Genomic DNA, 23,972 nt, shown 5'->3' with positions numbered 1-23,972 from the left:
CAAGAGTCCAACTTTTTTGATGAAATATGGCCTAAACATAATTTATAAGTGGGAAACTCCTCATCGTACAAGCTGGTTTTGTAAGGTTGAGTTAGACAAAATCCAATTTCTAAGATGGTATCAGAGCCTAGATAAGATCCGTTGAACCACATGCTATTAAGTGACTGTTGGATTAGTCGGTCGCAAGGCCGGATACCAAGACTTCCAAAAAATAAAAAAAGTGACTGCTATTAGGCCACTCGTGGGTAATCCTCACCTTACAAGTCGGTTTTGTAAGGTTAAGCTAGGCCTGAACTCAAATTCTAAAACGTTGTCATAATATGCTATTTTGTAACAGTTGATACTTACAACTTTGAGATGTTTATTATAGATCAAAATGTAATTAATTTGTGTTTTTGGTAAGTTCTAGATTCCTAAGATGAAGGCGTATGTTAGCGATACAGATGACTTGAAACAAGATCCATCATATCAAGACACTTGGGATGACATGATAATCAACGTAAGTGTCATTGACTTGTCAAAATCCTGTAAGGGTTATCATTTTAAAGAAGCAAAGGTCATGAAGTCAAACTTTATGGTCTATGCATGAGCTGTTTTTATGCATGTAGCCGTGGGATCCATTAATTTGTCTGCATTTGAAATATCTCGCCGAAGTGGTGAAACACTACATATCATTGAAACGTGTTTTTACAAAAAATGAAAAATGATAGATAATAGATATTTCTGTCCAATCTGGGCATGCAAAGGTAATTCAACTGAGTTTGTTGTCCTAGACATTTTAAGAAATGAGAAATCCAAATCTCTTCTGCCAGCAAGATATTTTATTGCATCTTTTGATTTTTTGCTTGCAGTTTCTTGCAGAATCTTTGGACGTGATTCAAGATGCAGATTGGATTATGTCTCTTGGAAATGTATTTGCCAAACATTATGAACTTTATACATCTGACGATGAACATGCTGCACTTCTTCACCGGTATCAATTCTCCAACCTAAAGCATGCTTTGGTAGATTTAAAACGTGATATGTCCAATACTTCCTTTTGTTGCATGAGAAGCTGACCGCTTCACTGGTTTTGGAATTTGGGTTGAGTCTAACTCAACCTCACTAAACTGACTAGTAAAGCGAGGGATGTCGATCTCTTATAACTACTATTCACGCCATATCACTGTAAAAATACTGAATTATTATGGAATGTTTGAGTGAAGTTCCACTCAGCTGATTTGCTTATATACACACTAGAATTAAATACAACGAGAGAGTTACAAGGACATTGCATGTAGTTTCTAGTTCCTAAGTACATGGATATGATTTACTAGGCATTTAGTTAGTTCTTAATCTCCTGAACATATTCCAATTTATATTATAGGAACAAATATTTAATGTGAGATCCATCAACGATTTCTTCTATCCATACAAAATGAGATAGAACAAAATTGCCGGCGCAGTTTTATGGGGTCAACGTTATTCTGCCAGTTCCTATGTCCTATGACCCATAGTGGTTAGATTTGGTTGCTCAAGATTTTTTTCCACCTTTGACAATGAATCTAGATATTGAAAATAATAGATTAAAGAAATAGTATAATTTCTTAGAAATACAGGAATATAAGCCATTTTTGCCACGATTCTAGTAGAAAGGTTTTGGCCACAAGCTCAATGAAGCTATCTAGTGGTGGCAAACAACGACATTGAACACATTAGGATAGCAGAAGCTGGATCAGAGTTGATGGCAGTAGCAGTGACAATTGCTGGAAAAAGAGCATGGGGTAGTTGGAAAGAAGAGCACGACCACAAAAAAGACTTGAGGCTGGAAACAGATGAAGCGCAGTTTCTTGCAAATAGTTTTTTCGCTAATGGACAGTGGGTGGGTCTACTCGGTTTCTCAGAAATACAAGATTATAAGCCATTTTTGCCACGATTCTAATGGAGTAGGTTTTGGCCACAAACTCAATGAAGCTATCCAGTGGTGGCAAACGACGATATTGAGCACATTAGGATAGCAGAAGCTGGATCAGTGTTGATGGCAGTAGCAGTGACAATCGCTGGAAAAAGAGTATTGGGGTGGTTGAAAAGAAAAGCACAGCCACAAGAAAGGCTCGAGGCTGGAAACAGATGAAGCGCCGTTTCTCGCTAATAGTTTTTTCGCTAATGGACAGTGGATGGGTCTACTGGGTTTCAAGGAATATGATTATCTGTTGTTAGGATTTAGATACGTGTCGAAAGATAACAAAAACAAAAGGAATATGATTATCTGTTGTTAGGATTTAGCTTTGTTATATTTTATACACGCCCGCGCACATGCATGCTGAAACACAATAAATAGAACAGATAACTTATCTCATTTACTATTTACATGATACTGTATAACCATAATGGCCCTAGTTAGTAATTACATTATTTCCAACACTTCAACAAATAAAAATTTGGTCACATCTTTTATGGGAATAGTTTAAATAGTCTACTCTAAACCTAATGAGCCGATTACAAATATACACTATTTACGACAGTTGTCAATCTGCTAAAATATGTTATGAAAAGTACTGAAACACAACCGAGCATATAGTCTATATCACCTTTCATGTAGTTTTTTTTTAACAATCAAAACCTGTACTTTAGGACTTATCTACCACATTACATGTTTCAGAGTTCCAACGTCATTAGCACAACCTTGGATTTTCAAATTTGGTTTGATGCCTGCTGTCTGAATCTTAATGCTTAGTATTTAAAATTGGAAAGAGCGAAAAATGATTTTGAACTTTGACACAGATGCTTAGGGATTCTGCTTCAAAAGGTTAATGACAGAGCTTATGTCCATGATAAAATGAATTGGATGTATAAGCAATCAAACATTGCAATCCCAACAAATAGGCTTGGTTTGGCAAAAGCAATGGGATTGGTAATTCATTTTCTTTTTAAACTTAATAGATATATTTTCCCTTTTCCGTTGATTCTTAAATTATTATTTTTCATGTGAAGGTTGCTGCATCTCACTTGGATACAGTGTTGGAGAAGCTGAAGGATATTATAGACAATGTTGGACAAACCATTATTCAGAGGTTTATGCCAGACTTGTAGGATTGAGTGTATACACTTCTCTTTCCGAATTAGTTTATCAACTCACCTTCTAAACCCAAGCTTATGCATGTGAAAATTTAAGGGCCCGTTTGGTTTCTCGTTCTATTTTCCGTTTTCATTTCTGGTTTTCACTTTTCACCGATTACAAAAATGTTACATTGTTTTTGCATTATTTCATATTTTCAAATTTTTGTAATCAGATTTTTATGGTAAAATGGCATTTTTGTGATTAAAAGTGAAAATGAGACATAAAAACAAATAATAGAATCAGAAACCAAAAAGGCCCCAACTTATTGACAACTTCTAACTCTGTCTTTTCTTGAAATGTTTTTCTTTTATGGTCTGAATGTTTCAGAACCTTTACTTGCTATGGTAGATTATGCTTGAGTACAAAATTATTATAATCTTACTTTCTTAGTGTTTCAGTCATAACACTATCTACTTTTTGGTCTTATATTTACTGTTGGATGTTCACATGGAAATACAAAACATCTAGCGTGTTTGTTTTTTATTTGTAATTTGAAAGATTATGCCTGTGTAAGATGCACCACCCCTGGAATACTCTCTCCCATCCAGTTCTAATTATAAGAGAACGTTTGGTCTCATTTTTTTTTTCCGGGTTTAGCCACCAGTTCCGATCCACGTAACCGACTAATCTGGTTTCGTGGTTCAGAGGGACAACTCACCGGCCAAGCCTTGTTTCCACCAAGAATCAAACTCGGGTAGAACCCGAACGATTCGTCCTTAGTGGAAGTACTTGGTTAGGTCCCATTTTTTATTTATAAGAAAAACTTAAAACTTTTAAATTGTGTTTATTGTTGAAGTTACATTTTTACCCTCATTTAAAATGTCTGTCCTTTTAATATTAGTGGTTGCATGTCTCAACTGTTTTCTAGAAGGGTATATATAAATGAGTTCTTTGGTTTTAATGCTAATAAGATTTAGATAATTCTGAGAGAGAGAGAGTAGAAAACTGTTATTGATTCTATTTTTGTGAATCTGAATTCTGTTACAATGGAGTAAAGAGAAGCTTTTATATCTTTTTCTTATCCTGCACTATCAGTGGACAGCTAACGAACTTTTCTATATTCTCATAATGTTTTTTGGTTGTGTCTTATAATTGGGACTGGAGGGAGTATGTTAAGAAAATAGTCTTCGATTGGAACTGGAGGGAGTATGCTAAGAAAATAGGACATGATAGAAATTACATCTTGTTACACAAATAATTTTTATATATAAACCCCTAGTTATATATATCTGAATTACTTGCAAAAATCTAGGCTCCGTAATGCCGTGCCAAAGGTCACTGGACTAAAGGGACTGAATGCCTTATACCCCACCCTTCTCTCCCTTTGTGTGCTCATTCCCATACAGGCAAGGTTGTTACAACCCAAACCCCTATTCTGCCCCTTCTCTTGTATCCCAAATATAGTCTACCATAGGAGTGTCTAACTTGACTAAAGTTTGTATATTACTGCAGTATTAGTGGAGTGTTATATCTGTCACTAATATTAAATTAAACAGATATTGGAAAGAGGGAATGGTCATACATAAATCTTCCTAAGGAAATTAAGGAAAATATTGAATGAGAGTAGTATGATTTTAGACTCTTCGCGGGGTCTACTTCCTCTCCCAAATATTTATTGAATCAGTTGAAGCTCATTATGCAGTGCTTTTAACCATTCCTCCATTGCTTTCCTTTCCTTTCCCCTTTCCATTTAGGTAGCACTGTTATAGCCCAAATCCACATTATGTCCCTTACTCAAATTATACTTAATGTCTTAAGTTTCTGTTTCCTACCCTTCCTTCAAAGCATCTAAGAATGGATCTCTTTCCATTTCCTGTTATAAGATTCAATTAGATTCAGAATTTATCTGACCTATCTGAGTTAATTTGTACTGGAGCTTGACAACGGTGTAGAAAAAGTCGGAGTTCTTTTGGTTGAGCAGTTATTTAGTTTGTATTCAAACATGATGGAAGTGCATCCATTTGGTTTTTGATTGTTTATTATTCTTTTCCAACATTGAATTTGATTCAGAATCTGTCTGACCTGTTTGTAACTTTCATCATTTGCAGGATATTGTCATTGTTCTCTGATAGTTACAGAACAGTAGAGTCTGATGATATACATGCTGCTTTGGCTTTAATGTATGGATATGCTGCAAAGTATGCCCCATCATCAGTTATTGAAGCCAGAATAAACGCCCTTATTGTAGGTTATCTATCTTTTGTTGCCTTGCTTGATTTTAGATGGATACAAATGAACCAAAGAGGCTGTGATTGGAACCGTTCCGTTTTATTTTAAATACTGTTTTAATGCATGTTGTCAAATAGTTTTTAAGATCAATGCAGGAAAATAAGCAATAACTTTTGAAGAAATAGGCAATAAACTGTTCATATATTGCTGTTTCCCGATAATGAAAACAGTTTCATGAGTTGTTACCCTAATTTTTTATAAAGTTTGAGTGTATGGTCTTGAGGTATTATACACCAAGGAAGCGTGCAGGACAAACTACAGTTCATTTATAATTGTTGAGACATTGCCCTGGTTTAGTTTCCTTTATTGCTATTATGTATATATTTTGTTTACATCATGATATTAGCTCTTATTCTTATTCGTATAATTTAGGGATCTTGATTGTAAACTATTGATTATAAATACATAAGGCTGAGGCTTTAGTATCTCAAGCAATTCAATCATTTCATTCAAAGAATAATTACTGTTGTTAATTTATAGGCAACATCTATCTCAATTCCTGTTAATATATGTGTCTATTTGTAAAGCTGATTTGATTGTATTATTTATTTGTGGGCAGGGCACCAACATGCTTTCAAGGCTGCTTCATGTGCGTCACCCTATAGCAAAGCAAGCTGTTATCACTGCAATTGATTTACTTGGTTAGTAATCATATTTTAATATTTTAATTATTGTTGATCCTCATTGTGTTGTCCTTCCTGTTGCTTCTGCTGTTAATATGATCTTTACAACTTTGTCATGTTTTTTATTTAATGAAAACATTTATTTTATACATAAATGGATTGCTAAAAGAACACCATTTTTAGAAAATAACATTTTTGAAACAGTGTTGTCAAATATCCGCCACGGCGGTGCCGTGGGTTTATGGAATAGCAGATTTTGTGCTAGCTACCATAGGGTGCAAGTGCAACATCTATTATATCCGCCAATTGCAACCCCATGTTAATGACGAATTTTTGCTGGCCTCCATAATCCACCATTGATAACATCTCCGAAGTTTGTGTGGCTATTTAGGCCTGCAGTGAAAACGAAGGTCATAATTATGTGATTGCTTCTCATTGAAAGGGAGCAGCTTCATGTCTCTGTTGGATGAATTTACTCCCAGCCTTTTATTTATAACCAAGTGATTACAATCAAATCTACAACTAAATCCCTTGATTATAGGGATAAAACAATAATCCTAATCATGGAGATGTTTACTCAACAAACTATTATTTGAATCTCAATATTGCAACCTTGGCGATTTTGCGTGACTGTCATTGTTGTTCATATCATTATACCGTCATTGTTGTTCATATCATTATACCGTCATTGTTGTTCATATCATTATACCAGTTATATTCCTCGTGGTCTGTATTGACGTGCTTTGGGTTCAATTAATTATATTTATAATTAGTATCTACTTTAGATTCTCATGAGCTCTATGCCAGCTTCTGTCCCTTCCAAATAATTCCAAGGTGAGTCTCAATGAGCCTAAAATCTAACTAGGGGAAGCTAGGTTTTTAAGATCAGATGGTTTCTAGATAATATCTTCTATAAAATGTTTGTCTTGAATAAAAAGTGGGCTATGTTTGAAAACAAGCGGATGAATTATGTTGAGCATAGGAGAACTTAATATAAAGAGGCATGGTAACTTGAATTACACTTCAAGATGTATCCATGGGTAGTTGAACTGATGCCATTGTCATATGGTTTTAAAATTAAACTACTGCTCCTAAGCAATTATGATTTCAAGATAAAATTACCAGCATCTTCATGCTATCTTCTTGACCTTTAGAAGATAGTTTTCAGTTTACTTCACCTTTTGTTGAGAGTTCACGAGAAATTCATCAAATTTTATGTATATATCTTCCTGATAGTTGTGTGCATGATGTAACTCTGATAATGCAGGTAATGCTGTCATTAATGCTTCTGAAAGTGGTGCGCCGTTTCCATTAAAAAGAAGGGACCAACTGCTTGATTATATTTTAACTTTAATGGGACGAGATGATAATGATGGTTTTGCTGATTACAATGAACTCTTGCGTACTCAGGTATATAAAAGTGTTGTCGAATGAGTAGTTGTGTCTAAGGTGAATTCACTTGTTATTTTAAGCTGATAATATTTAACTTTTTTCGTTTTTTTAAATATTGAGGCTCTTGCATTAAGTGCCTGCACTACATTGGTCTCTGTGGAGCCAAAGCTTACAGTTGAAACCAGAAACTATGTGATGAAGGTATGGTCTTTTATTTGGCTTTTGAATGCATTTGCAAACTTTCAGCCATCTTACTTTTCTGGTGAATTTGACAGGCCACATTGGGATTCTTTGCAATACAAAATGATCCAGTTGAAGTTGTCAGTCCCCTTATTGACAATCTGATCTCTCTTTTATGTGCAATTCTTCTCACTGGGTAATTTATTTAAAGAGTAATATTGTTTTGCTTAAGTTATGTGTTGATATATACATCCTACTCCTTAATTGCTTCATTTTATCTTCTTATTGCTTCCTCATTTTATTTCTATCACTCTTCTCAATTAATTATTTTTTATTTCCAAAAAATAGAATTGTTACTCTTGTTCATATTTGCATTTTGGACTACAACTTTTGCAGTTCATTTTTGCATATTATAAAAATAATACTTTATCCTTCATCTTTCTCTTTCTAATTGCACCCATCACTCAATTAATCCATTAGAAAGTTTTTGAGCTTTCTATCATGTTATCCTGTGTACAAAGCTGTAAAGGTATTTTTTCACTTGTACTAATTAGTAAAAACATAATATTTAGTGGAGAGGATGGAAGAAGTCGAGCAGAGCTGCTAATGCTTATCCTTAGGCAAATTGATCAATTTGTCTCTTCACCTGTTGAATATCAGAGGAGAAGAGGATGTCTTGCAGTCCATGAGATGCTTCTCAAATTTCGGATGGTTTGTATTAGTGGCTATTGCGCACTGGGATGCCATGGGAATTGTGCACATACCAAGCAAGTTGACCGTACTCTTTATGGGAATTTTTCTAATCTACCATGTAAATATGTTCAATCAGACAACTTTGAATTTTATTTTAATTATTCTCAATTATATATACCTGATTGTGTCACTAGGATTGGGCTTAGTAATTAAGGGTTTGAGTAATTTGCATGAGGTCTTTGGCACAAACCTCATTGCCAAAATGAAAATATTTATTTTTGTTTCTCAACTTCCAGCTGCATTTGTATTGCCAAGTCGCGAAGCTTTGTGCCTGGGAGATAGGGTAGCAATTTATCTTCCACGTTGTGCCGACACAAATTCTGAAGTCCGAAAAGTATCAGCACAAGTATGTTTGTCTGTTATGAAAAAAGCATATTCTCTCTCCTTAAGTATTTGTGTAGTTTTCTAAGATATTACAAGGTCTACGAATGACATGTTCTCTAGTTTCACTTCAAAGAGGAAATTGCTGTGTTATTCTTAAATAGTACATTTAATGGTTATGTTGTGCAGATTCTTGATCAACTCTTCAGTATTTCTCTTTCTCTTCCAAAGCCTCCTGGTTTGTCTATATCTGCCGAAGACATAGAATTGTCATACCGTGCTTTGTCTTCTCTTGAAGATGTGATAGCCATGCTGAGAAATGTGAGTTCATTGACCATATAGTTTCTGCCTTTCTTGCATTTAAGTTGCTGATGAAGAAGAAAGAGGGTACTGATAAGATTTTGGTCCCAGAATAGGACTACAGTTTTTGACATCTATTTCTCATCATTCTATAAAAAACTGTGTTTTTAGTCCTTGGTGAGGAATAGGACTACAAACACACTTTTTGTTAGATGCAGGGTTAAAAATAAATAAAATTAAAACCAGGACAAATTAAAAAAATTCATACTTTTAGGGAAAAGTCCATTTAAGCAAAAAAAAAAAAAGACCTAAGATGTACATGATTTTTGTTGAAGTTGGATTTAGTCCTATAGGTATATATATAGAGAGAGAGGAAAAGAAATACATGGAATAATGATTTTACATTGATGTTATGTCAATGCAAGTAATGTGTTGGATGTTAATGATACTACAAAGGACAAAGCACCAGTTCTTATTCTTATTTATACTAACTAATCCTAATTAAATAAGAAAACCAATAATGGTATATAGGAAAATATGAAAACCAATATTGTTAGATGATCTAAAATATTCTTACCTATTATTTTTTAAAGTTATATAATATAAAAATGATGCATTGTTCAAATATTGTAACAGTTTTCATGCATGTATACAGGATACCTCTATTGATCCATCAGAAGTTTTCAACAGAATCATTTCCTCCCTCTGCATTCTGTTGACAAAGGATGAGGCAATTGTCTTTTCATATTCCCCTTATGTGTGTGTGTGTGTGTGTGTGAAAATTATAATTAACAGCTTTGGTGACACTTGCATACAGCTGGTTGCTATGCTTCATGGTTGCTCAGTAGCTATATGTGATAAGATCAAGCAGTCTGCCGAAGGAGCCATTCAAGCTGTTGTTGAGTTTGTTACAAGGAGAGGGAGTGAACTGACAGAAATTGATATCTCAAGGTTTAAAGCATAGTTTATTCATCAATGTTGTTTTAATGGAGAAGCCACCTTTCGTTATATCATCTTTTTAACTGATAAATTCTGAATGTAAGATATCATGACATATAATGTATTACAGGACAACACAATCATTGATCTCTGCCACTGTGCATGCAACCGATAAGCATTTACGTGTGGAAACTCTTGGTGCTGTATCCTTTTTTTCCACCTAAAACCTTATACTCCGTACCTAAATACCACCACAGTTCTTTAAATTGACTAAAAACACTGTTTGTCTTTTGCCATTATTTTAACTTGGAACAAAAGAGTTCTTTATATTGACCGAAAGTCATTGCCCCCCTCAGCCCACACACACACAACACTCGCTCTAGTATTAATAAATGTTGCTTTCTACTTGGTTGCCTCTGGTAAATTATCCTTCACTATAGAAAAAAGATTGCCTCTTTGGCCGAAAATACTAGTGCAAAAACTGTTTTTGATGAAGTCCTAGCCACTGCTGGAAAGGATATAATAACGAAGGATATATCTAGGCTGCGTGGTGGATGGCCCATGCAGGATGCATTCTACGTAAGCGTCTTTTTTTCCCAGTTATAAGTATATATTCTTGCTGTTTAATTTTCTCTAGAATTTATTGTCTCATGCATGACAGTGATTATAATGGCTGTACAAAAGTATTCACTACAATTTGTTGTTGCGCTATGATGCACGGATATGGGAACAAATGTTTGTTGAGGATTAGTTGTTTATGATCTCATAAAAAAGAAAAGTTATCTGTTTAGTATGTTCCACCAGCAGGTTTATCCTCTCTACTAACACTGGACTGCTGTCACTCATAATAGGCAGCTGTCAGGTATCTAACACCAACACCTATATTTTCACAATGGATATTTACCTCAAATAGGGCATGTGTATGAATTAGGTAGTAGTTGTATATACATATGATGGAAAAGTGTAGTATGAAAACTATTGAGTTGCGATAGAAGAGTTTCCTATATTAGTGTGGGTTAGTTGCAGACTGTTCTTGACTATACAATATACAATACAGTTACTGTATTTCCAGGAGACGGTGTCAGTTTTAGTCTTTTGTTTAATTCAGAGCCTGTTGTTCTGTTATAGAACACCTGTTTTCAGTTGATAATATGATAAGAACAAAGAATACAATCAGATTCTAGAGTAAGCTTTCAACTCTTTCTCTCCTTGATTTTACTTTCCATTATTTTTTTATATTATCCATGAGTTGCTCTCAGTTATCTAGCAATATCTAACAATAACATTTGTTATCTATGAAGCTCGGACACGGGACACGACACTGACACGGACACGAGGACACCGCTAATGTAAAAAACATAGGACACGGACACGGCTATATATTAATAAGATCATGCAATTTATGAGCACAATTTATGAAGAGTTTAAAATGAGAACTAAAATATATGTTTATTTAAGCTTAGTACTTTCAATCAAACAAAAAAAGACTCAAATTGAGTACTTTTAATTAAGGAATATTATCTAAAATTAAATTATACAAATCATATCATAGTTACTCCACATTGAAAAAACCGGACTCAATCCGGCTCATCCAAAGACAAGTTATATGTTATATGTAATTAACATATAATATGAGTGAAATAGAGACTAATTAACATATAGACTAATTAACATAATAACATGAGTGAAGCGCCGTCGCTGACGTATGTAATTAACAACATAAAACATAAATAGAGACCAATAATAAAGAAAGAAAAGGAATGAGTATCGGAAGAGAAAGAGTGGAATACCGGCGTGCGACAAAGATGGAAATAAACAAAGAAGATGAAAAAACAAGGAATTCGAGATGCTTTGGGGAAGTGGATTATGAAAGATAAAAATCGTTATTTTTTTTTTTAATTCTGAGAATTTGAGAGGTTGATGTGTCCGTTATTTGAAATAGCGTGTCCCATTTGTGTCCGTTGCGTTTCAATTTATTTTTTCCGTTGGACACTTCAAAAACGTGTCTGATATGTGTCGTGCGCGTGTCGGTGTCCGATACGTGTCCGGTGCGGGGACACGCCTTCTACTTGCCGTGTCGGAGCTTCATAGGTTGTTATCAAAAATAAGTTCAGACCAGGGGTTGAGTGCATATCTTTATAGGGATAGATCTATCTCAAATCAGATCTTAATCTATTCTCTTGGTTGTGTTAAGAAATGGGGTTGGGCTTAGCACAACCCTACAAAACCAGCTAGTAGAGTGAGGATTGCCCCCACTTATAAGCACATGTGCAGATCATATATTGTCTGATGTGAGACTCTTAACACACCCGCTCACGTCCATGACTAGACAACTGGAGCGTGGAAATGAATGATGGGTGGACCGATAGCGGAAACCTGATAGTAGGTGGTCCATTGAATCTTAAACGAGGCTTTGATATCATGTTAAGAGATGTGGTTGGGCCTAACACAATCCTACAAAACCGGCTAGTAGGGTGAGGATTGCGGATTGCCCCCACTTATAAGAACATGTTCTGACCATATATTGTCTGATGTGAGACTCTTAACAGGTTGCAACAACAGGTTGCAACAGAATATTAGAATTTCAAATACCTCATAATGTTTGTGTTAGATGCTGTCATCTGTGATCCTACTTGAAGAATATGTTTGTAAAATATTGAATTCATGTTCTACATAAATGTTTCCAGGCCTTTTCACAGCACATGGTTCTATCAGTGTTATTTTTAGAACATGTGATATCTGTCCTTAGCCAGATTCCTATCCTTAAATGTGATGTAGACAGAGTTGAGGATAGCCAGGTCCAGAATCATACAGAAGATGGGCAACTGGAAGCTGCAATTTTTGCTCTTACTGCTTTTTTCAGGTCTGTATTATCAATTTAGTTCGAGTTTGTAACATCAAAATTCCAATAATCTATCAAACTTTTATTTGATGCAGAGGTGGGGGAAAAGTTGGAAAAAGGGCTGTTGAACAAAACTATGCTTCTGTTCTTTCTGAGCTTATGCTGCAACTTGGAAGCTGTCATGGGGTAGCTTACTCTGGTCACCTTGAACCATTGCGGTGAGGATTAGCATTACTATTTGAATGTTGGCATCCACATTTGTGCTGCATGTCAAGTATATGTTATGGTTTGTTTTACCCAACACACATATGAATAACGGACTCTAAGCTTAATATTACTTATTAGAATATATGATGATATCTTGGAGTAATGTGACTATCTTTGATTAGTATAAGCATAAACCCTGTTATTTGTAACAAAGCTTAAAGCTAAAACATATATAGCTCACATTGTATTCTTTACTACAGCTACTACTTGAACAAGAATCTAACTGTCACTGTCAATGACAAGGGGCAAAAGTAACAACCCTATTACTAATTATTAACCTACTTTAATATAGAGGTTAATGTTAATTTTTGTTGGTTCTCTAATGAAGTTAAGGAGGTATTTAAATCTGCAAGTAAACCCCAATGCAATTTTTCCCTTATTCCCCACCATTCTAATATGGTTTAGTTGGCTTCCTTAGGATGGTACTGAGGAAACTGAAGTCAGGGCCGTATGTCATAATAGTGTTAACAAAATTATATCACTGCACCAAATATATTGTACACACAACTGCACTTGCGGGTACCTTGTTTAGTTTTTTTTTATCACGTTGTGCAGGAATCTTCTGACTGCATTCCAGGCATTCTGCGAATGTGTTGGTGACCTTGAGATGGGAAAGGTAGACAAACATTATAAATTTACAATTACTCCATATTAAAGATGCAAGATGGTGGTCTTGTAAATAAAGCAATACAACAAATTCTCTATTTCAGATTTTAGCCAGAGATGGGGAACTTTCTGAAAATGAGAGGTGGATTCATCTCATTGGAGACATAGCCGGATGCATATCTATAAAGAGGCCGAAAGAGGTATTATATTTTGTATTTTTAAGAGTATACATTGCTAGATATATACATAAATCATAGATCCAAATGAATATGCATGATCAGACAGACACTGTTGATGAGTTATTGGAGTAGTTCCTCTATTATACATTAAAGAATTGTAGATTCATGAGTTTGTGCTTGTTAGAATATTATAATTCTTTTTTATTATCTTATAATAATTTGGAGTATCTTAGAATATCTCTTAGTATCAGATTGATATTAGTTATTATCATGATTTTTCTTAATTTAAGATTGAGTCCATGTATCCTATAAATAGGAATTAGTATAAATAGGGATTAGTATTGAGTCTTTTGTATCAAGTCAATACTCAATAGTCATTAATATTAATATTTTTATCTCATCTTTTACACATAATCACAAATTCAACATGGTATCTAGAGCTTCGTGTGATTCTCCTTGAACCGTCTCACCACTTATCTGCAGTGGAGTTCCCAAACGGTTGGGAATATAATAATAGTTTTCTCTTTTCCGATCAAGGTTCAAAATCCGTTTTTTGTCTTTGGGTTCAGCCACTGTCAAGGTGAACCTTAGTTTATTTTCACTTTGGAAATGTCCAACGGACTGTATCGTGTATTCCCAAAACAATTCTAGGGTTGCTGTTTTTCCCTTCAGAGAAACTTTTATTATCACATGTGTTTCTACTGTTGTCAGTTCAGCCAGTGCATAAAGACCACTGGCCACCTTTCAGACCCCCTACAAAATTGCCGCCAGTCCTGGCTGACTCACCTCCTCTGTCTTGTTCTGATGGGACCACTTCCAGTCTATGGGTCCCATGTTAAGGATGTGTTCCAAATGTCTCTAAGTTGTTTCATAGGTGGATGTCGTGGCCACGTCTGATGGCCTTACAACAAGCTTTTTTTTTTAATATCTGCGTCGATTTTTTGTCCAGTTCTAGATGTGTCAGTTTTCCAATTTTGGTGCAATGGTAAAGGTTCCTATTCCAGCAGGCCTTGTTTCATGGGTTTTAAAGTATTTTCTCTCTCCATTGACCGATAATCGCTTTTTTGTTATTTTCGGGTCGATTTATAATCAGGTTCATGATTTAGAGTTATACCATTGGTTCTTATTTAAAATTCTGATTATTCTAGTCAAATTCATTGTTTTATGCCTCTCTGATCTAATGCACTTGTCAATCTTTATATCTGTGTGCATCTAGAACAGCATGTTTTGCCATCTAGAACTCTTGGAAAATTTGTTCTACCATTGCAACACTGTTTTGGCATTTTGGTGTGTTTCACACCTTGTTTGCTGCTTGTTTGTTTTTGGTGCATCCAAGGAACTGTGCAACTATTCTGCAAGTTTCTTACTTCTCTGTTCCTGTTTTGTTGGTGCGCATTACATTCTAGTCCAGTTATGCGCATCTTTTATATTCAAGTTTGTTCGTAAATGTTATAATATTATAAAATATCATATAATATTTTTTATATTAATTTAGATTATATTAATATTAGATATTTTCATGATTTTTTCTTGATTTAAGATTGAGTCTGTATTCTATAAATAGGGATTATTATTGGGTCTCCTGTATTAATTCAATATTCATTATCAATAATATTTTTCTCTCTTTTAACAATAATCACTAATTCAACATGGTATCATAGCCTATTGATTCATTCAGGCTATCTACCATTTTATATCCATATAGCAAACCCAATAGCGCTCAGCGTGAGGGCATACATTAGGAAAAATCCAAGTCTTATATTGATTGAAAATACAGGCCGAAGAGATTTTATATAGAGTGACACCTCTCACCTTACAAGTTGATTTTGTAGAGATAAATTAGGCCAAACTCTAATTCTATTAGTGCTTCCTTCATCTTTTGATATAATACCTCTTTTAGAAATTTAACTCAACCCAGTTTTGGAAATTCCCTAATAGCTTCAAGCATTTAGAATTAGGTTGATTAAATTTTAATTCTTGACATGGCATGATAAATAAAACTTTCTAACCAGGTGAGTAGGAGATCAGTCATCATTGCATCTATTGCACAACAGGATATTCATGTTGCTGTTGGTGCATGAATCAGAATCATATTTGAACCTTCTCTTAACCAACTCAGGCTCTTATGTTTTAGGTTTTTAATTGACACTCGTCATAATTTATATCTGTTGGCTGTGTATTAATGACTTATTTATATACAGCCAATTGATACAATTGCCTTGACTTTATGTCAAAATCAAATCATAATAAGTATGCATGTAGAAGTTTTATTTTTCAGAATTTCACAATAATTTAACTTACATTGTTCAGTTTCAAGGAATATGTATAACATGCTGTTTGATGTCATTGTTGAGAGAGCCCGCCCTCTAATCATGAAATGCAGTTCTTTTAAAGAACCAATTTGCTATTCCTAGGATAAGTTATTTTGGTATCACTTCAGTGCTCTAATCATTGCTGATAACAACAATTACTTAAATTTAGGCATGGTTTGGATTATCTTCTTGCCTGTGGCAAGACAACTGCTTTTCTCATAAGAAATTTTTGACCAAGTTGTTTGTTTTGTTGAAACCATAGATCCAAAATATTTGCCAATTTTTCAAAAGATCGTTGGATCGACCCCAGAAATACCAAAGGGAAGCTGCTGCTGCTGCCTTGTCAGAATTTGTTCGTTATAGGTGCGTATAGAATGATACTATGCATAAGTTGCTTTCCATTAATGTTGAATGTTATATTAAATTATGGATGTTTATGTGGAAACTACCGACTGTTTGTTATAATATTTAGGGTCCTACCCATGTTCCTTATATTTTAGTTAAGAGTCCCGCATTGGATGGATGAGATAAGGATGTGTTTACAATATAGGATTGAATTGAACATCCGAAGCATGGACAAATGTGTGGAATTGAGAGATAAGCCCATGCCTAATGAATATATTGCAATAGGATTACAATCAAAACTCCTTGGTTATAGGTACGTGAAGGACTAGTCATTTGTTAAACCATACCAGTTTCCTTCAGCTTAGAGCTTGTTCAGCAGTTCAATGTATTGTTTTCTGTTTCCCTGTCTCAAAGGCTTGATTGCTTGATTGGATTAGTCATGGGTCTGGTTCCCGGATGATTTAGTTTTTATCACTAACAATTACTTTATATGGATATAGTACGTGGTCGTTTTTCACTTCGTATGTGATATGCCTCTGTTTGGAATTGTTTTTTCTGAAACAGCTCTGTTTGGTGTTTGTTAAAACATAAACTATACATGGTTCTCCTCTTAGTAGTTTAAGCTTTTGGGAGAGTTGATTGTTTGTGTAAGAAGTCTCTATTTGATCAGGTAGTTAGGAGTTAAAATCTTGTTGGCTCCATTCTTGATTAATAAAGGAAAATTATGCTCATGGTTAGGAAGACTAGTGTTTTTCTCACCTCAGAATCAGTTAGCTCTTGCATGAGGCATGAAACCTTTCTCGTATCTCCATTTAGCCTTTGGGAGAGTCAGTCTAACAATGTTTCATTTTTTACTTTTAACAATTAGCTTTGCAACTGGTCGTCTTCTCATTATAAAACTTGTTCCCTAATTTTTTTTTTACATTTTAAAAGAAGTCATTACTGTTGAGTTAGAGTGCTTATTGATTGCCATCAACTATACAGCGGTGGACTTGATTCGCTTTTGGAGCAAATGGTTGATGTTTTATGCAGACGTGTATCAGATGAGTCTTCTACTGTTCGGCGCTTTTGTTTGAGAGGATTAGTACAGGTTTTTATCTTATCATGTGACCATTGTTCCTTCAGTTCAAAGTTAAATCAACATTGATTTAGCTGTTAAATGCCTGATTGCTTGCTAATTGTCTGCTTTTTTTAAAAGGAAAAAGTGAGTAGAAACTACCTTCAACTTTAAGTTCGTCTCTGTTAGTCCATTCACTTCAATTGTTGTTGCACTTGATTATTTTGTTAATTTAGATTATCTTAATACTTTGTCCACCAGTCTTCGGTGAATGTTTTTTCGTATGAGAATTAATTGTGTTTTCAATTAATTTTTAAATTCTTCGGAGATGTCTATACTCCCGCTTGCTTCCTCGTGCTCCCTTTTTAGAGAAATAATATCTTCAAATATCGATGTTGCAGATCCCATCAATTCATATTCTGAAGTATACAGCTCAAGTCCTGGGTGTTATATTAGCTCTGCTAGATGATTCTGATGAATCTGTACAATTAACTGCAGTGTCATGCTTACTTATGGTGAAGTATTTAGTTTCATGTGTTTCATTTTGTTGACCTTTTAAAACTGTTTTATATCCAATTGATAACTTCACTTTTTTTGCCTCAGATTCTCGAATCTTCACCTAATGACGCAGTTGAGCCTATTTTGCTTAATCTTTCAATACGGCTTCGAAATCTTCAAGTGTGTTAGTTTACTCTTTCATGTATTGTTTGAATTTTATTCTGCATATATTTCTCTACATCCATATGCCATTGTATCCAATATTTTTCTTTTGTAGATATACAACTGCAAACTTTGATTAATTGTTTACATGTTCTACTTTGGTTCGAAGCAGATTTGGTTATTTAGTCTAAAACAATATTTTCTTGTTGAGCTGAAAAGTTTCTGAAAGAAGAAAAATTTCTCACATTATCTGATATCCCTTACTTTCAAGATTCAATAGTGCAACAGGGAATTTACCAGATAAAACCCAAACCTTCTAAGTTCCTACCAGCATTTTTCAAACATTTTTTTATGAGATCATCAAGCAAATAACATTTGTAATTTAAGCAACCAAAGTAACATTTGTAACTTAAGGGACCAAAATGGAATAGAAAAAAACTTAAAGGAGTGATGTGAGTGAAACATAAAAACAACCTAAGGAACCAAAAATAAAAAATGTAATTTAGTCTTACCCATTAACACTATGTTTACATGTTTCTGTATTTGTTATTTCTAGAATGTGTGAGTTTAGCTTAACTTCTCCCTACAAAATCGACTTGTAAGGGAGGACTGCCCAAACAATGTGAGACTAAGTCCACCCTTTCAAATCCAACACAATGTAGGTGTTGCAAATGTCGCAATTAGGCGACTAGGGTGGACCACAATGAAGGCGGAACTTTTAACACATCCCTCACGCTTGGGCCTTAATGAATACGAAGTGTGGACGATGCGGGAGGCCAACTATAGATCTAGGATAAGCTCTGATACCATCTTAGAATATGTGGTTGGGCTAACTCATCCCTACAAAACCGACTTGTAAGGTGTGAATTGCCCCCACTTCTAAATGCATGTTTAGGTCATACATTGTCTAATATGAGACCCTCTAACACACATCCACACGCCGCATCTGGAGCCTAGAAATAAATGGTGGGTGGTCTGATCGGGAAAATCTGTAGCTAGTGGCCTAGCAGATTTTAAATTGGACTCTGAGACCATCTTAGAATGTGTGGGTTAGGTCTAACTCATCCATACGAAACTGGTTTGTAAGTTGAGGGCAGTCCAAACTTTATAAACACTACACAAGCCATATCTCTAAGCAATATGTGACTAAATTCACCAATTTAATGAAGGCAAACCAAATGCCGCAATTAGGCCAACAATTATTTTCCCATATTTAATGAATGGATTTATGAGTTCCTGCAGATGATTGATAGAACCTCAAGTGGTACTGTATTTGGGATGTTTTGATCTTTTGTGAAGCTCTTGCAATTCATTTTTTTACATAAAAATCTATTGACAACAATTTAACTTATCAACTCAAACTGTCTTTCTCTCTTTTCCTTTTATCAAGAAGTCAATAACATTGCACTATGCCATTATCAAAAATAGGAATCTGTATAACTATATATCAAATTAAATCTAGTTTGTTGTTATTTCTAGAGTTTTCCTTTTGGAAGGATATTTTCTCCTTGCTTAATATAATTTTAAATATGTCCGTTTCTGGAGAAATAGATAATTTTCAATTAAATCATTTTTCCTTTTTGGGGACATTCTCAATACTATTAATCTTAAAAACAGACAAGCTTGAATGCGAATATGCGAGCCAGTTCCTTTTCAGCATTTGGGGCACTAAGTAACTATGGAGAAGGGGCGCTAAGAGAGGCATTTGTTGAGCAGGTATGTTGCTAATTCTGATTGCTTTTCTTACTTATTCTTTTTCCTATTTTCTAAATTAATGACTAAAAAAATTAAATTCTAGCTTCCATTAATTCACTAGAAAAGCCAATATGTAGTTGATGGTTGTTTGTAGTAGATTGAATGGGAACCTTATGATATAAAATCACACATTTATTATTCTCTACAAAGAGCAAAACACTTAAATCACCATGAATTTGGTAAGCAGAGAGAAAAAGGTCGTTCAACTTGTTATAGATAAAATCTATTGCCTCTGTATCACTGTCAACAAATGATTCTTTTCTATACCCATTCAAAGCCCTGATCTGGCTTCAAAGCGCACACATTTCATTTCCAACTTCTGAAACGAACTATTGATTTCCAAATACATAATTACACTCTTATGTGCTTTGTACTGCTACTAAAGAGTTTTGTGCAGATCTGAGTTGATGGAAGTTTCATACTTTCTCATTTGTTTTACTGTTTATTTAGTTTAAATTTAGATGTAGTTTTTTTTTTTCTTTTTCTGCAAAATAGTCAGATTTCTAAAATTCAACTGGCCAACTACAAAACATGGTAAAATGCTTCACAGACTATAAGTGGAATTAATCGAATGACCCAAACAATGAGATATTTAGCCCTTTAGTTGTATGCATCTTTGGTTATATAGCTTCTTAGTATTTCATCAAGCTCATTTCATACTATTTGATTACTTATCAAAGGTACACGCAGCTATTCCTCGTCTGGTTTTGCATCTGTATGACGAAGATGTTAGTGTCCGACTTGCCTGCCGGGTAATCAGTCATCATCTTGGATTTTCCTTGTGTATTGGATATTCATAGTGAATAACATTGTAAATCATTTCTTTTTGAAACATACTTGACAGAATACCCTGAGACGAGTTTTCCCATTGATAGAAATTGAAGGATTGCTTGCCCTGCTAAACACACCGAGTTTCCTTTCTGATCATCGGTACTGTTAGACATATTTTTATAAATGGAATGTTTTTAAGAATTGTCCTACCATATAATATTGCATCTGTCTTGGTTTTTTAGAAGTGACTATGAGGACTTTCTACGAGATATTGCAAAGCAATTTACGCAGCATCTTCTTTCCAGAGTTGATACTTACATGGCGTCAACAGTGCAGGTTCTTTTTCACCATACTGGGTTCAACACATGCTGATTTGCATCTTAACTTATTAAATTCCAATACATGCATGCTTTTCACTCTAAAATCATTCATGATTATTTTCCTGACTGAAATTAATGTTATATCAATGAGGTCCTCTTTTATTCTCTTTGGTTTGAGTTCCATTTTCAGTCAATCTTCTTTGTAATATTATATGATTCCACGTTTCATAGTTCTCTAAAGGCCCTCATTGAGAATATTATGAAACATGGAATAGTTCTACAATAATAAAAGCCTTTAGAAGACCTCAAAACCAATGCAATGTTAATCATTTTTCTGTTTAAATCTAAGGTCTTATTTAGCTGATTGGTTTCTTGATGAGGCAGGCTTTTGATGCACCATGGTCCATAATTCAAGCAAATGCTATGTACTTATGTAGTAGCATGCTCTCTCTATCGGATAATCAGCATATTTTAGCTGACTACCATACACAGGTATTTCCTGAAGGATTTAATTTTGACACTAATTTTTTTACACTATCACTCAATAAATCATGATTTTTGCATCATAAGAATCGTTTGACTTTAATCAAATCTAACTTAAAAGTCATACGATGGCTTTGTGATTGATCAATAGTGTGACATGTATTCCCTTGACAGTACATTAAAATTAATCTCTTTCTTGTTTTAGGTATTTGGTATGCTGGTTGGAAAGATGAGTCGATCACCTGATGCTGTTGTAAGGGCGACATGTTCTTCTGCTTTGGGCTTGTTGCTCAAATCTTCCAACTCATGTTCATGGAGAGCAGATCATCTTGATCGATTAGAATCGACAAAAAGTAACCATGATGCGGCGGAGTCCCATGATAAACTAGCAACTACTCAATAATAAGGAACCATGAAGAACTACTTTTTAGCAGTGGTAGAGTGGATCAGTCCGTTACTCCTGCCCATGTTGATGTCTTGTACAGTGTTTGTTGTAAACATTCACCCCTTGTATTTTATCATTTTTTTAGTTTTCTGTCGTTGAGTTTGTTGTAAGTTAATGTTCAAATTGATTGTGTGTTGTTGTATATCAATTACACTTCCATGGAACTCGAAATTCACCTAGGCGATTTCATTAATATCTATTTGTTTTTTTTTTCTTTCTTTTCAATATCTTAATTGTATTTCGTTTAATAATCGACATGATGTTATTTCTGGTTTGGCGTGCTACAGAATATTTTTATTGTTTTCTTATTGTGTTAAATAGCTTAGAAACTTTGTACAAATAGAATTGTCGTCAATGTTTGGACTTCACCTGGGAAATTGCCAATGATTAGTTTTGACATCGCATTATCGGGAGATTTTAACTTGCCACCTCATATTACTTTAATGATAAAAATATCCTTTCAATTATTTACACAAAATAAAAATTCACTTTGGCAATACAGTAAAAGTGAAATTTTCGGTATCCAATATAGAATTTCTGGTACGACATTTTTCATTTTGCAGCCGTATTCGTGTTTTTATTATTTAGGAATTTCGAAATTTTCAGGGGAAATTTATTGGAAATTTAATTTTAAAAATGCTGGTGCTGATCTAAAAAAACAAAACATACTGGAAGTTTTTGTAATTTTTGTTATTTAACAAAATCTTTAGGAAATTTATTGGAAATTTAATTTTAAAAATGCTGGTGCTGATCTAAAAAAACAAAACATACTGGAAGTTTTTGTAATTTTTGTTATTTAACAAAATCTTTAGGAATTTTTGAAATTTTTGGTATACCACAAATGTTGCCTATATTTGACATACTGTAGAGAAATATTTAATTTGTGTGGTTCAAAACTGACCGTTTATTTTACGGATTTTTGTATAGATTTTAGGGAGTTCTTTATCATAGATGTATGTTTTCTATGAAACGAATTCAATTTTAAAACTTTTTCTTACCTCTATGATATTAATAGTTATTCTTTATGTGTTATAATTGACAATATTTAAGTTCTGATATGAAGCTTTAGCATGGGTATATGGTACTGGTAAAAAATATGATATTATTTTTGTCAGTGTTCGTTTTGATACTGTTAGTGGTAAGTCAGGGAGAAGTTAAATTGATTATGGATTATGAGAGGTGAGGAAATTACAAAAGAAAAAATGCATATGAAAGCAATAATTCTTCAAGTCACGAAAGAAATTATGCAATAAATGTTGAATAACAGTTTTAACAAGTTTGCCACCGAAGAAATTACTGGGTCGAGTTGCAAAACAGTATGCTTTCTTTAAGACGTTTTGCGGTACTGTCAAAATTATGCAAAGCATCTCTTAATAACTAAACACCTCTAGGATAAAGTAGCACAATTTTATACTGTACGATTACTACTTGGACGATAGATAATCGGTTTAGAAATACACTTTCAGATGATACTAAAACTATTCAAATATGGTATAAATACCACCTTAGTATCTGGTATAACGACCAGTCGTAATAATTTCTCAAACCAAGAGAAATTTCAACAATTCTCTAAAGAGAATCTAAGAAATTAAAAAAAATTATACTTGATAATATCCCAACTCAAACGAGGAGAAATTAACATTATTCTCTAAGGATAATTCAAGAAAGTACTTGAAAAATTCAACGAGTAGAAAGAAAGGGGGAGAAGTTGGCACGACAATTCAAATGACGCGGAGTTGTGAGAGTGAGGAAAAACTCAAACGAAGTTTTTGGTGTGTTTTGGAATGAAACAATTGACTTCTTTATATAATAAAGTAAACTAGTCAAGATTTTTAATCTAAGCAATGTGTGACTAAAGAGTTTTTTCAACTAATACACAATGCGGGAGTTGACTTAGGAACTTTTTCAATTCATCTTCCTATTTTGAAATATTGACATAATATTCCAACAATCTACCACTTGAATTTAAAAAAGTGTTTCAGAAGTAACGTCAAACGTTCTTAATATTGTGCATAAGCAGAGGTGTCTACGACTTAAACCTTTGCATAGCATGTAGGATTCCGATTCAACAAGAGTGACACAAATATTTTGAA

The 23,972-nt window shown here is 34.1% G+C and overlaps 1 protein-coding gene across 4 annotated transcripts in view; it reads left to right on the top strand.

Moving 5' to 3' along the window:
* LOC131610216 (protein SHOOT GRAVITROPISM 6) overlaps positions 1 to 22,095 on the top strand; it is a 47,403-nt gene extending 25,308 nt beyond the window's left edge. For 2 of the 4 annotated variants that reach the window (XM_058882107.1, XM_058882108.1), the window contains 30 exons: positions 410 to 499; positions 852 to 973; positions 2,764 to 2,893; positions 2,974 to 3,068; positions 5,149 to 5,284; positions 5,889 to 5,970; positions 7,220 to 7,362; positions 7,465 to 7,545; positions 7,620 to 7,720; positions 8,097 to 8,335; positions 8,514 to 8,623; positions 8,788 to 8,919; positions 9,554 to 9,628; positions 9,716 to 9,849; positions 9,968 to 10,040; positions 10,285 to 10,416; positions 12,525 to 12,700; positions 12,775 to 12,897; positions 13,502 to 13,562; positions 13,657 to 13,752; positions 16,306 to 16,406; positions 17,373 to 17,478; positions 17,847 to 17,960; positions 18,049 to 18,123; positions 19,723 to 19,821; positions 20,541 to 20,612; positions 20,705 to 20,790; positions 20,874 to 20,967; positions 21,336 to 21,443; positions 21,640 to 22,095. In XM_058882107.1, coding sequence (XP_058738090.1) covers positions 410 to 499; positions 852 to 973; positions 2,764 to 2,893; positions 2,974 to 3,068; positions 5,149 to 5,284; positions 5,889 to 5,970; positions 7,220 to 7,362; positions 7,465 to 7,545; positions 7,620 to 7,720; positions 8,097 to 8,335; positions 8,514 to 8,623; positions 8,788 to 8,919; positions 9,554 to 9,628; positions 9,716 to 9,849; positions 9,968 to 10,040; positions 10,285 to 10,416; positions 12,525 to 12,700; positions 12,775 to 12,897; positions 13,502 to 13,562; positions 13,657 to 13,752; positions 16,306 to 16,406; positions 17,373 to 17,478; positions 17,847 to 17,960; positions 18,049 to 18,123; positions 19,723 to 19,821; positions 20,541 to 20,612; positions 20,705 to 20,790; positions 20,874 to 20,967; positions 21,336 to 21,443; positions 21,640 to 21,837 — 3,384 coding nt within the window. In that variant the 3' untranslated portion in view covers positions 21,838 to 22,095. Of the gene's footprint in view, positions 1 to 409; positions 500 to 851; positions 974 to 2,763; positions 2,894 to 2,973; positions 3,069 to 5,148; positions 5,285 to 5,888; positions 5,971 to 7,219; positions 7,363 to 7,464; positions 7,546 to 7,619; positions 7,721 to 8,096; positions 8,336 to 8,513; positions 8,624 to 8,787; positions 8,920 to 9,553; positions 9,629 to 9,715; positions 9,850 to 9,967; positions 10,041 to 10,284; positions 10,417 to 12,524; positions 12,701 to 12,774; positions 12,898 to 13,501; positions 13,563 to 13,656; positions 13,753 to 16,305; positions 16,407 to 17,372; positions 17,479 to 17,846; positions 17,961 to 18,048; positions 18,124 to 19,722; positions 19,822 to 20,540; positions 20,613 to 20,704; positions 20,791 to 20,873; positions 20,968 to 21,335; positions 21,444 to 21,639 lie in introns of those variants that run through there. The other 2 variants (XR_009286418.1, XR_009286419.1) reach the window with 2 other exon arrangements.
* Positions 22,096 to 23,972: the final 1,877 nt, after the last annotated feature.

The sequence above is a fragment of the Vicia villosa genome, linkage group LG6, assembly GCF_029867415.1.
Source record: "Vicia villosa cultivar HV-30 ecotype Madison, WI linkage group LG6, Vvil1.0, whole genome shotgun sequence".
Lineage (NCBI taxonomy): Eukaryota > Viridiplantae > Streptophyta > Magnoliopsida > Fabales > Fabaceae > Vicia > Vicia villosa.
The sequence above is the reverse complement of the archived record's forward strand: the minus strand, read 5'-3'. Positions and strand labels throughout refer to the sequence as shown.